The sequence below is a fragment of the Ammospiza caudacuta genome, chromosome 3 (assembly GCF_027887145.1).
Source record: "Ammospiza caudacuta isolate bAmmCau1 chromosome 3, bAmmCau1.pri, whole genome shotgun sequence".
Lineage (NCBI taxonomy): Eukaryota > Metazoa > Chordata > Aves > Passeriformes > Passerellidae > Ammospiza > Ammospiza caudacuta.
The window spans coordinates 48,341,221-48,353,662 of NC_080595.1; the positions used below are offsets into that span (position 1 = coordinate 48,341,221).

At 39.6% G+C, this 12,442-nt stretch overlaps 1 protein-coding gene across 1 annotated transcript in view; it reads left to right on the forward strand.

Annotated features, from left to right (window-relative positions):
• Window positions 1-3,848: 3,848 nt before the first annotated feature.
• ACTN2 (actinin alpha 2) overlaps window positions 3,849-12,442 on the forward strand; it is a 67,571-nt gene continuing 58,977 nt past the window's right edge. Inside the window, exon 1 of the mRNA XM_058802610.1 lies at window positions 3,849-4,251. Within this exon, the coding sequence (XP_058658593.1) occupies window positions 4,117-4,251 (135 nt within the window). The 5' untranslated portion in view covers window positions 3,849-4,116. The remainder of the gene's footprint in view (window positions 4,252-12,442) is intronic.

A 12,442-nucleotide genomic window follows, 5' to 3' on the forward strand; every position in this document is an offset into this window, starting at 1 on the left:
GCTGATTGAGCTCCCATAAGGTTCTTTATCTTCTTGTGGCCTTTCTGAGACAGTTTTTGCAGATACAAACTATTGTGCTCCTACACAGAAGTGTTACATCTGAAAACTGATGGTGACCATTTCCATGTCAGTTGATTGTTTCACATGCAATTATTTAAGTAGAGAAGTCTGGCTCATTTCTTATTCTAGATCTCCTTAGGTTCAAAGAGAAGAATGGTCTGGTGAAACACTCTTGCAGTGTTCAGCATTTTTGAGCTTTTAATAAAAGTTGTCAGTTTATTCTACAATTCTGTGAGAGGGAAGTGTAAGAAACATGTTAAAGGATCAAAAATCTGAGAATCAGTAAAAATGCAAAGGACAGAGTTCTTCACAGAATGATATGATGGCTTTTGACAAGTAAATGAATGTTAAATATAAACTCTGAAAACCTTCAATTTCATTAAGAAGAATGACAGAGATTAATGTTGTTTAGGTAGAAAAGCCCTTTGTTTCTCAAAGAGCTTCATGCAAAGCATACCAGAAGCCTTTCACTTGGGTAGTGAACTCCCAGACCTGCTGCTAGGAAAGATCTGGCCTCTGGTGCTCCTCATGCATGGGAAGTGATGCCTGCTTGCCACAGTGTTCTCCTGGGCTCGAGGCCCCATTCTCCTGGGTAGGCCCTTACTCGTTTATATGTTAGCATGAACGACAACTGCACACCTTCTGCCAAATAAAAGACAAGAGTAGTTGACTGTTCCGCTCTGCTATCTCTACTCCTGATCTCTCTCTGCCACCTTATTTTTTCTAATCTGTTTGGCAGTCATGAATATTCTTTTTCATTGTAAACAACCCCTGTCATTTCTGCCTTAAATATGCTTGCTGACTTTCTTGTACCTTTCCATGTCAGCTTCAGATTCCATATTCATATAGTTTATTGTGTTTCTTTCTTTTTCTCTCTTGGAGACTTTTGTCCTTTCTTTCCTGCTCAGGTTGCTTAATTCTTTTTTGGTTTTATTTTCTTTCTCTTTAGGCATACATAGTTCATGGCTGTGCAACTCTGCCAGCTTTATTTGGGTATAATCCTAACTTACCTCAGATGTGGGAAGAAGCTTGGTGAAGCAAACTGCTTTATTTGTACCACTGTGCTAGGCACAGCTTTCCTATTCTCTTGTTGAGTAGAAAGAGGCAGCTCCCTTTCTGCTTCACATTTGGCTGTCTTTCCACTACGGACCTCCATTCATATACTTCTCATTACCATCCACACAGTTAGTTTATAAAATTAAATTAAAGTAGTAAACAAAATACCAGATACTCCTCCTAAAGCTCCATCTATAAATATCTTCCCTGCCTACTCATGCTGTCTGATTAAGAGACAGTAAGCAGTTAGTTAGAGAACCTAGAGCAGGTCAGATTCCATCAAGAGAGGCAGGATTTAAAAAAAAAAAAGGGGGGGGGCTACTCCATTTAGCTTTCTGTTTCATAGGTAAAAAGCCCAATGTTCCCAAAATGCACAATGACAATGTTGAAGCCTCCTATTTTGACATTTTCAGAATTAAAAAGATTTTTTTTCATTCTGAAATATTTTTTGATCCAAAATGAACTAATATAACATAGATGAAGTAGGTCTTGAGACATTTGATTTTTTAATCTCTCCAGCTAGCTGAGAGATACTATGGTTCTGGCTGTCGGTTCCTAGGAACAATGAAGGCATTTTTGTTTTATTTGCTTTGTTATCAAGTGGTGTTTACCTATGTACCAAGTAGAAAGAAAAATGAACAGTACCTTTGCAGCAGTGGCTAGCTGCATTTTAAGAAAATCCAGTTATTTTATGAAAAACTTGATAACCTTCTTTAAGAATTCTAGAAAATTTGGGTAGGATGTCCTTTGATTTCTAGAAATACATACATGGATCTGATTTCAGTCCTAATCCACAGTGTGATTGGATAGTCTTTGTCAAAGAAATTCTCTGCCAAAGCACCTCAGCTTTTATTTTATGACTGAGGTGGGCACCCTGGCCCATATTAGAGGGTGAGGACCAAGAAATAAAATGTGGGTTGTAGCTAATACCTCCCTGTGTGAAGCCATCAGTACCTGTAAGGCTCACCTGTACTGCACATGGGGACTGGTGCAAAACCATTTCCATCCATGTAGATCCCCAGACACGGCAGTGCCAAGGAAAGGCACAAAGCTGGTTCCAGTGGCTCCCCTCTAATGAAGGAGTGCATGGAAGGTCACAGGTTTCATCAGTGCAGGGGAGCTCTTTGCATGGGGGACAGCTCTGGGTCACAGCATCACAATTTGTGTGTGCACTTCTAGGACTCCTCTGACTTCTTCCGGCACTTCCTTTAGAAACTTCTCCTGTGCTCGATATAGCAAATAAGAAGAAATGGTTTTAGTGACTTTGAAGGCTTGAATTATCATTTAAGTGATTGCAGTTAGACTTGTATTGAAAACCAAACGTGACTACCAAGCTATAAAAATAAACACACAAGTTGCACCAGCACACATATAATGTGTACATTATGTTGTTTTGTAATTGCTATTTGATCTTGTCTCAGAGAATCCTAAGAGAATGCTCATTTGTGTTTGAGCAAAAAAGGCTAAGCATAGCATTTGCTTTGGTATGTAGATAGAAGTGTAGCAACCTTGAGAGTATTTGCAGTGAGCAGGTGAAGAGCATGTGGTTCTGTCTGGCTGCTTAGATTTAGAATTTCATTTTTAGACTGTTTATCTCACAGTATGTACCTCAGTCTTCAGGAGTTCAGCTTGCTGTTATTGCATGAATTGTTTCAATCCTCTTCTGAATTCCAATTTGCAACATGGTGCTGCATTTACCAAGTTTTTTTGAGCTGAGGAGTGGCTATTTTCTGTGCATGTGTGTATATTTTTCTATATTGCTTGGAGTTAAGGGATAGAAAGTGAATTGGAAGAAAACAGAGCTTTAGCTAGCAATACGAAATGGAGGGTATATGCTGTCTAGGTGTTATCCTGGTTATTCATTCCAATTGCTTTGGAGACTTACTCAGCCTTTAATGAGCACAGTTTTCCCTTACACCTGATTTTGTAACTTGTGGCTTCCAGAAGCTCAGCTTTGGGTGAGCATTTTGGTCTTCTAGGTGAGGTTGGGATTGTATCCAGCGTGGACACCCCTAGAGAAGATGACCTTGGCTGATGATAGGTGCAGGCATGAATGACAAGCTCCATGAGGAACGTGGTAAACTTGCCAATTCCCAGAAGAAACATTGTTGCCAAAGCAACTGAAAGGAGAGGGCACGGGAGATACCGGACATGCTTTCCGGGATCTTTGATCTCAGCGCTATCCTTTGAGATTTTGCCCTGTGGAGCACACGGGCAAATGGCTCCTGCTGCACGCTTGTGAAGTTACTGGCTCCACAGAGCTTTGTACGTGCTTCTTGATGCCTGCTTTTGGATGTATTGAGCGTGGTTTTTGGCAAAAATACGCGTGTTGCTTTTTAAAGTTGTGTTTCCATGCTGTCTGGTTAACTCCAGACCCATTCCACGGGAAAACGTTTCATCCCTTGGGTGTCCTTGCTGGGCTGGCTCGTGTAATCCTTAATCTGAAAGTGCGAAGCGGCTCAGGGCGGGACGCGGGCTCAGACTAGCGCTGAGCAGTGTCGAACCGCATTAGCGGATGGCAGGCGGGCCTCGGGCAGCAGGAATCGGTGTCGGCAAGAGAGAAACAAAGCGAAGCAGAGGCCGGGCAGGTGTCGGGCTGGGAGAGCGGGCGGGCATTGGGGCATTAGGGCCGGCCGGGGCGCTGGGCAGCGCTGCCCGCCCGGCCCCACGTGACGGCCGGCGGGGATAATAAGCGGCGGCAGCGAGCGGCGCCGGGCTCCTGCGCAGGGTCAGCCACCGGCACCGGCAGCACAGCCGGCAGGGACAGCACACAGCGAACCAGGGAGGGAAGGTCATCACAGGGCAGCGCCTACCTGGCACTCTCAGCCTCTGCTCTCAGCAAGATTAGTCCATATTCGTTTCCTGTCACCTTGCAAAAAGAAAAAAAAAAAAAAAAAAAAAGGAAGGAAAAAAGACACTGCTACCTACAATCTCCCAGCAAGTAAACTAAACTTAAATCGTAGTAGAAGCCAGAGCAGCTGAAGCTGATCCCTGGGCAGAATGAATAGCATGAATCAGATAGAAACAAACATGCAGTACACCTACAACTATGAAGAGGATGAGTACATGACCCAAGAAGAAGAATGGGACAGGGATCTGCTCCTGGACCCAGCATGGGAGAAACAGCAGAGGAAGGTCTGGAAATAATGTGTATCTGTCTGTGTGCTTCTGTATGGAATGATGCCCTATCTTACTGCCATGCTGTGTCTGGAATTGTCGGGGTTGTACAACCGAGGGGCTCTAATAAAATATATTTTATGTTGTATAAACAATTTCTATAATGTATAGTAGCTATGCCATATTTTTAGTTTAAAGCATTCAGTTTTTTAATTCTGAAGTGAAACCTTAAATTATTATTCATGGGAGGCAGGAGTTTATTTTTGTATTGCACTGCAAATATTCTGTCAGTACCTCTAGATTTATGTATAAGTATTTCAGTAACTTTCAACTTCACTTCCTGGATCTTTCCTTTTGGAAAGCAGACTCTGAATTGATGTTTGTGCCTGATTGATTTTCAAAAAAGTAAATTGCAGTTGTAGGCAGAGATGAATAAGACTTCAAAATTAGTGTGCAGAAAAGTTTGCAATATTTCTGAAAGCAGACTGAGAAGTCACTTCTGAAATTGTGATCTTGCAAGTCAGCTCTTATTAGAATTTATTATTTATCTCCATTCTGACTGAATGACCTGACAAGGAAAATATTGCCCAGAAATATATCCAGGCTATATTTGGAAAACTGTATGTCATGATTATGTTCCTATATGCCAGTTCACTGTCTGGGGGAAAAAACCCAACAACATGTCTGTAAACTCCTTGGAATACACAGTTTTAGAAGAAATGCTTTTGGCCTTTAATAGTAAGAAAACTATTGTGCCACCAAGTTCTGCCCATGTTCTTTTTCTTAACACAGGCAGAAATTATGATCCCAGCTGCAGTAACGTCAAAGCTTTGGTACTTTAGTAATATTTCCAATATCTAATTTAATGACGTTAAGTTTTAAGCAGCACGTGGAAAAGAAAGACAAAATAATGCAAAGGATTTATTGCTTTCTAATTTAAAAGGTGATGTTGAAGTCACAGCTGACAGATCTGGGATTAAAAGGTTATCTGCTGGTTACAAGAATGAAAAAAAGGGAGGGAGTGAGAGACAGTGCTCTGGACAATAAGGCTGAATATGCATTTTGCATAGATGAGCAGCTTAAGTAGAAGGTGACAATTTAGATCTAATGACAGTCTGTCCCACTGTTACACTTCTATAAAAGCTATACTGTAAAAGTGTAATTATAAAAGTTAGAGCTGTTAGAATAGTTGGGGCCAGTGAGTTTGCTTTTCCATTAAAATTTGTAGAAGCAATATTTTCCTCTAAGATTTAGCTTGTAGCTTCCCTCCTTCTGTTATTTGTCGCTGGTTTTGTTCATTTTCTTACATTCAGACCTGTTCAGATCCTGCTCTGTGAGGATAAGGGGAGAAGTTCTAAGTTGAAGTTCACTTTTCTTGATCTGCCAGCTGCTGCAACTCCTAATGAATAATTAAGTTGTACTCAAAACTGGTGTTTGTATTAATTTGGCACTCTTCAGATGGTGAACTTTCATGTTTTATAATAAGAATGAAAATTATCTGAGTGCTAAAGTGCTTCAGTGATTTGAAACTGCTCAGCTGTAAGGGGTTGTGTTACATCTGATAAGGATTCAATTGTCCAGTATTTCAGAGAAAGCTGTTTTTGAAAGAAAATGGGCAGGTTACTAGATGCAGTTTTCCTTCAATGCAGATAAATGTTAAAAAGTAAAGAGAGTTTGGATTAAGTAGACATTCTTATAATAAGTCTCTTGATTTTTACAGGAAAGCAGGGAGCAATTAAACTGCATTGAAAATTTTATGTTTCCATTCCTCTGAACAAGCAGTACTTCAGCAGAAAGTAAAATTTCCACACTGTCAAATGAAAGCAGACTCTGCTTTGCTTCCATAGAGAATGTGGTTTTGCTACTTAACATTGCCAATTCCCAGGGTTTAGTTTTAATATTAATGTGATACCATATTCAAATAAAATTTACAAGAGGGGATCCTTATTCTTCATCTTGGAAAGAAATCTGAATTTATTATTACATGAAAAGTAAGTACTCGCATGATAAAAGGCTTGATAAACTTTGTGGAATGTCAAGGCTTCTATCTTTTCCTAATCTGTGCTAAGACAGTTGCAGAAAGTGCTTTAGTTTCCTTATTCATTAGGAGAAGACTGCAAGCACATGAGCACAGGTCTTTGTTCTAACTGGTAATACAATATTCAGAAGTGATCTTGGTGGAGCCCTGGCAGTTGGCAGCATATATTTTCTATGAGATGGTCTTGGAACAAACCAAAAATAAATGCCATTGTTTCTATTGTGGGCTGCCCTCTCCAGACTTGCCATTTCAGTGATATGCCTGGTATGAAATCTGTCAACAGATGCTGGTAACACATGATGACGTCCATAGGATTACAATGGAGGTGACGCCTAATTATAACCATGGTTCGTAGAATATTATGGTCTGCTGTAATCCAGGCTCCTTGGTGGTCGCAGATGTCCAAAAATATATGAAGAGCACTATAGGAAGGAAAGCTGAGTTGTAGTTTAGCATTGTCTCTCTGAATGTGAACAACAATATCAATTATTTAGTTGAGGTAACATTTAGCCTGTGTCAACTCAGGATATCAAGAAAATGCAAAAATTTGACCATTTTTGCATTAGGCGCTCTTGGCAAAAATTTAAATGTCGTTGGGCGTTTCAGACGGCAACTTTAAAGAAAGGAAAAATTATATTTTGGATGGACATGCTGTCTGCTGTAGAAAATAATTAGAGAACCATGGCCTTTGTGTCTCTTGAATATATACATATGTACTATGTGATAGGAGGCTTCTGAAGTCTGCTCCTTGACCCATTACACTTCCACTGCCCATGTGTGCTGAAACAGCAGCTGAAAGATCCATGGAAGTGGCCCCTTGTTTCTTCAGTGCCACGCAAAAATAAAGAAGTATTGGAAATTAGAAAGCCTGGCCAGAGAGGGTGGGATTTTCTTCATTCTGCTCTGTAACCCTATACAAGGTCAACTCACCTCTGACCTTACTTTTCTCACTGGTAGAAAGAGGTACAACAATGATATTTCTAAGAACTGGTAGAAGTGGTTTGTTCTATGGTCTGTCAGACTAGACATCAGCTGTCTTTTAGTCCCTTCCCTGCTGGACTGGGGTGGAAGTGGAAATCATACTAGCTTATAATGGAAGACTTAAAACATGATTTCTCTTTTCTTCATAGTAAATTTATTTCTCAGGTTTTCTTGAAAAGTTCAACAGACTCCACAAACCTTTTAGTTTCACTACCCCATATCTCAGTAGAATTAAAAGGAACATAAGGAAATGCAGCATCCCTTAGCTTAGGAAACCAAAGACAGCAATGCTCCTTGAAATGCACACACACTATTTTTGCAATGTTTTTGATCTGCCAACACTGCTTGGTTAGCCATGTGTTTAACATGGCTCTTGCCTATTTGCAATAAGTAATTATAAAAGTGAGTGTGCTTTGTAAAACTTTGACATGAAATGTGGTTTGTTAGATTTCCAAGGAAGGTTGTAAAACAAGAGTAGTCCCTTTTTTAGCACAGTTGTATTGTATTGTCGGGCATTAAACTGAACTCACATATTTAACATATGCCTTCTGCAGTCATAAAAACGTGAATGACACTATTGCCCTAACACATGTAAGGAAGGAACTGGGGACATGTTCCTTGCCTTACTGCCATTGTTACAGATGACTGACCTTATTCTGGCTTGCTCTGTAGCTCTGGTACCACGTCTTTGTTAATGCAGAAGGGTTTTAATGTAGATGTCAATGTAGATGATGACCATTTGGATGGTGTTATTTATGCTGGTATAAAATAAACAAGATGATTTAAAATATTTATTTACTTTGATACTGCCCTTTTTCTGAATGCAAATTTACTTGATGACACTGAACATTGTGCATGACTGAGGACTTTGGGAAAGATTCTTAAGGCTAAAAGCTGTCTTTTCAGTCTTCAGCAGTGCATATCAGATTGCTTTTCAAGTGTGACCTATAAGGATTTATCTGCATTACCTCCTTTGGCTGGTAATATAACTCCTCTTGTCCTTGCAAGAAAAAAAAAAAAAAAAAGAAAAACCCCAAAAATTTGGAAGTCATGTGTATGGCAAATTATTTAGCAGGAGCTATCAGAATTATGGATTATGGACAATGTTCTTATTTTTATGTTACTGCAGCTTTATTAAGTTCAGCAGGTTTGAGAGGTTCATTGCAGCCTGAAAGAGAAATTGACCTTGTGTTCAGTCTGACTTCAGAGTCTATAAATAGAGTTACAGTCAGTATCCTGGATTTACTCTACAGTTTGCTTCATCTTCTATGGATGGAATTTAAGTTGCTTTCTTATCAGAAACCTCTTCCTGTAATAATTCTACTGGTGAGTGAGAAGGCAGATGTAGTGGAAAGAAACAACTTCATTCTTCACTGGGCAAGAAAAATAAGCAAGGATGAACGAATGAAACATAAATGAAAGGTGGAAGAGGGTTGGCAGGAGAGGCTGGATGCCACCAACAAAATTAAGTTCTACAGAACCACTTCTCATGGACTTACAGGCTCCAGATTGAAAGAGTTGTGGAGAATATAATGACGCTTTCAATGTGTAAAGGGCATTCCAGCCTAGGTCTTCCTCTGTTACTGAGATTATCTGGAAATAAAGTTGGCTTGGGTTTTAGTTTGTTTGTTTGTTTTAAACCATGTAAAATTCTTTCCTTGAATAATGAGCCTTTGGGTTTGGCTCAGATGGCAGACACAGAAACCACCACTAGAGGGTTTTTACTGAGGTGGCACTTTTTACCCACTTGGAATACCAGTGGGATTGTTGAGAAGGCATGGATTCCCCTCTGCAAGCAAGCAACATGAGCAGGGTCTGGACATGAATGTAGGAGGTGTGAGGAAGCAAAAGGTTCTCTCCTTTCAAAGAGAGTATGAAAACTTCTCATTATCTATTCCTACTACTAACCTGTTAACAGTTGCATACTTCTTATAAAGAAGATATTCTTATGAAGAGTTGAGGAGCTTTAGAACTACTTTCAGGAGGGAACTACTTTCAGGATATGCCAGGAGGAAAATCATCCAGAGTCAAAAGCAGAATGATAATGGTAAAAGCCATGTGCCACGGTAGCATATGCTATTTCACATGCTGGGTCCTATGTTGCAGTTCTCTCCCTCCCTTACCTTTTATGCAGGTAATTAGGATTATGAAGGTGAATTGGGAATTCTGTTGGCTGAAATGCAGGATTTTCTATTAGTAGTAATAGTTAAAAAGTGCCAACAATTCCACCTGCTTTAGACATTTTTTTCCCCTGGTGTTCAGCAAGTATTTGGCTGTCTTGTATGGAATAGCAATGTCTTGCCAAATGATCCATGTTACTGTAGATGCAAATTGCACCTTATGAAAGTGGGTTTCAGCATTCCAAGGCCAAATGCTCCTCTTTTGTGTGCATCAAGAATTTTTTTTCAGTGGATGCCAAAAGCTGTAGCATTAAGAACACACAAAGAACATCTCTTGTTGTCTTTTAAATCCTATGTGCATTCTCAGTGGGAGATGGCCCCACAGAAGGTCTGCTGAGAACTTTGTAGTCAATAGACAAACTTTTTTTTTTCTACAACTGTGTGTCTTGATTTCTCAACATATACTGTAACTGTCCAAAGTATTAGACACTGATGCAACAGAAAGCCATGGAGAGGCAATTTCTTTTATCCTATGAAGAGTTGCCATGAGAGCAGGAGTCCCTGTAGAAATAGGGAATGTGTTTATGGCCTGTTCTGTACAATTTGCCTCTTAGAGATTAGTGCTTTTTAAAATAGTAACATGTTAAATTCCTCTTGCTGATGTTACTTGCATGGAATGGTGCTTGAGAGGAGCATGCTGAAAGGATAGTGGAACAGTCATATTTTGTCTAGGAAGCTGTCAATAAGGTGTGCAGCCCTGAATACTGTGTTGCTGGTATATAAAGGAAAAATCAAAGAAAACTATTATGAAATTCACTTTACTAGACATGATTATGTAGCTATTTTGTTTGAATGGGAAGGTTTTCTTTACCAGTACTAAGAGAAATCAATATATTAATAGTATGTTTTCTATCTAAACTCAAATGAACCTTTCAATGTTGACCCATTCCAGGCTCTGTATGCTTTAAGTGTTGTCAAATTGATAATTCCTACAGTCTCAGTTTAGCTGTTAATTTCCATTGACCCCCAAATATTTGCCAGCAGCAGATTATGAAAAGAAATTATCAGAACCATTTTATAATGGGAAGCAAAGGCTACCTGCTTCCTGTACTCAGATACACACCACAACCTCCCCTGAAATTTGTATAGTACAATGTCTGTCTGTAGATATGCTGATCCAATTAGTAAGACAATAAGGATTGGAAGAAAGTATGCATCTAAGTGGGTTTCCATAAGCTGCAACCAATGTGCTTAAGAGCTAGAGAAAAGCTGTGTGGTAAGCAGCAGACTTTGCAATAATCTCTTGGGGGTGGGATGTCTGCATCTTGGCTGAATCTCTGTTGGGGTCACTGGAGAGCTGAAGAGAGAGGCATGGAAGGTGTTTGCTTGGAAAGCCTCTGAGAATTTTCAGCCCTGGGACCACAGTAAAAACGAATCCATGCTTATACAATTTCTAGCCCTGTGCAGACAAAAGCAGAATGGGGTAAATTCTGTAAATGAATGAATTTCAGTAAAAAAAATATCACAATACCATCATAATTTTCCAATTTGAACTAAAACAGCTTTACAAAATGAATTTTGACTGCTTTTGCCCAATGAGGCCAGGTCAAAATCTTTCATTAAAACCCATCTGTCCTCTCACAAGACAAAAGACGTCATTATGATGGAAAAATCAGTTGCCAACAAATGCCTCACATGAATTGATCACTGTTGCATAAATTCTCATCTATTTAATGACTTTCCATTTAGCTTGTGATTTCTGAATTGCACTGTGCAGTTCTACTGATTAATTTCAAAAGGACTGAGCATTAAGATTTTCTTTAGTTGCAGATCGTGATTATTTAGTAGATATTAGTAGTATTTTAGAAATTTTACTGCAGACCCTGCTTACAGAAGAATGCATTGGATTTGCAGCTGGATTGCAGGTAGATGTGATGCAGGAAGAAACATGTCAATGAAATAGAATTAGATGGGAATTTGTGCTGCTTTGCTTTGTCCCAAGTCAAAAAATGTCCCTCCTGTGTGTTGTTTTATGGCCTTACAAATAAACAAATATAAAAGTGCTTACACAGTTGGCAAAGTTGAGTTGATTTCAATGGCTTTACTGCCAAGCATAACTTCTTCTGAGCCATAATTGTTGGGATAAACAATGTGTAGCTGATGTGGAATTCCTCCACTGTGAGCACTGAGAAGTTGCTGACTCTGCGTGAACATCTCCTTTATGGCCACGCATTCTTTACTCTCAGCTGATACCAGAAGGCGAGTGTATTCACACTGAGTACTCAATTTCTTCCTTAATTAAATTTCATTTCTTGTAGTCTGGGATAATTTTCACATCTTCAGTGTTTGGGGAATACCATTTCATGAAATGCTGTGATAAGAGAGTGTGATGTTTGTTTTTAGATCACTGGATTTGTTGGTTTGAAATACGCCTCAGGCTGAGAGACTTGATGAATAAGTTGTTATCATAACTATACAGGTCCTATACAATGCTGTACTTCTACACCATAAAATTTGGCAGGTATTTAAAGATAGAAAGTTCCTATTTTCACATCATTTAACAGCAAACACAGTGTTATGATCACCCTCTGTGCCTATTTCTGTACAGAACCCGTAGTAGCTCTTCCTGCTGGCAGTACAAGGAACACTTCAGTACAGATCAAGGCAGTGTGGTCTCAGTAATCCTCAAACTGCTGGTGTGAAAGGCTTACAGGGCAGGTGCTACTGCTCTGCAGAAAGGGACCGAGGCAGAAGGCTTAGAAATGCAATGATCTCTGTTTATGAAAGTGTCTCCTTCTTGAAATGGCAGCTTGTAGAAATACACTTCATACTTTTGAAGGCCTGTCCGGAGAGAAGCAGAAGGTGACAGCTGTCTGGCTGATTTTTAGTTAGTTTCTATAATTGGACCTAAAATTTGAGTGTGCACAGAGGGGAGAAAATAAATTCTACATTTTTGTCCTAAGTGCAAGAAGGGGCACTGCTGCTCCTGTGTCTGGTCCTGCTTTTACCCACTTTTGAGTTATAAGGACACATTTCTTTGTCCATGTCTTCATCTCCAAAAGAGTGGTTG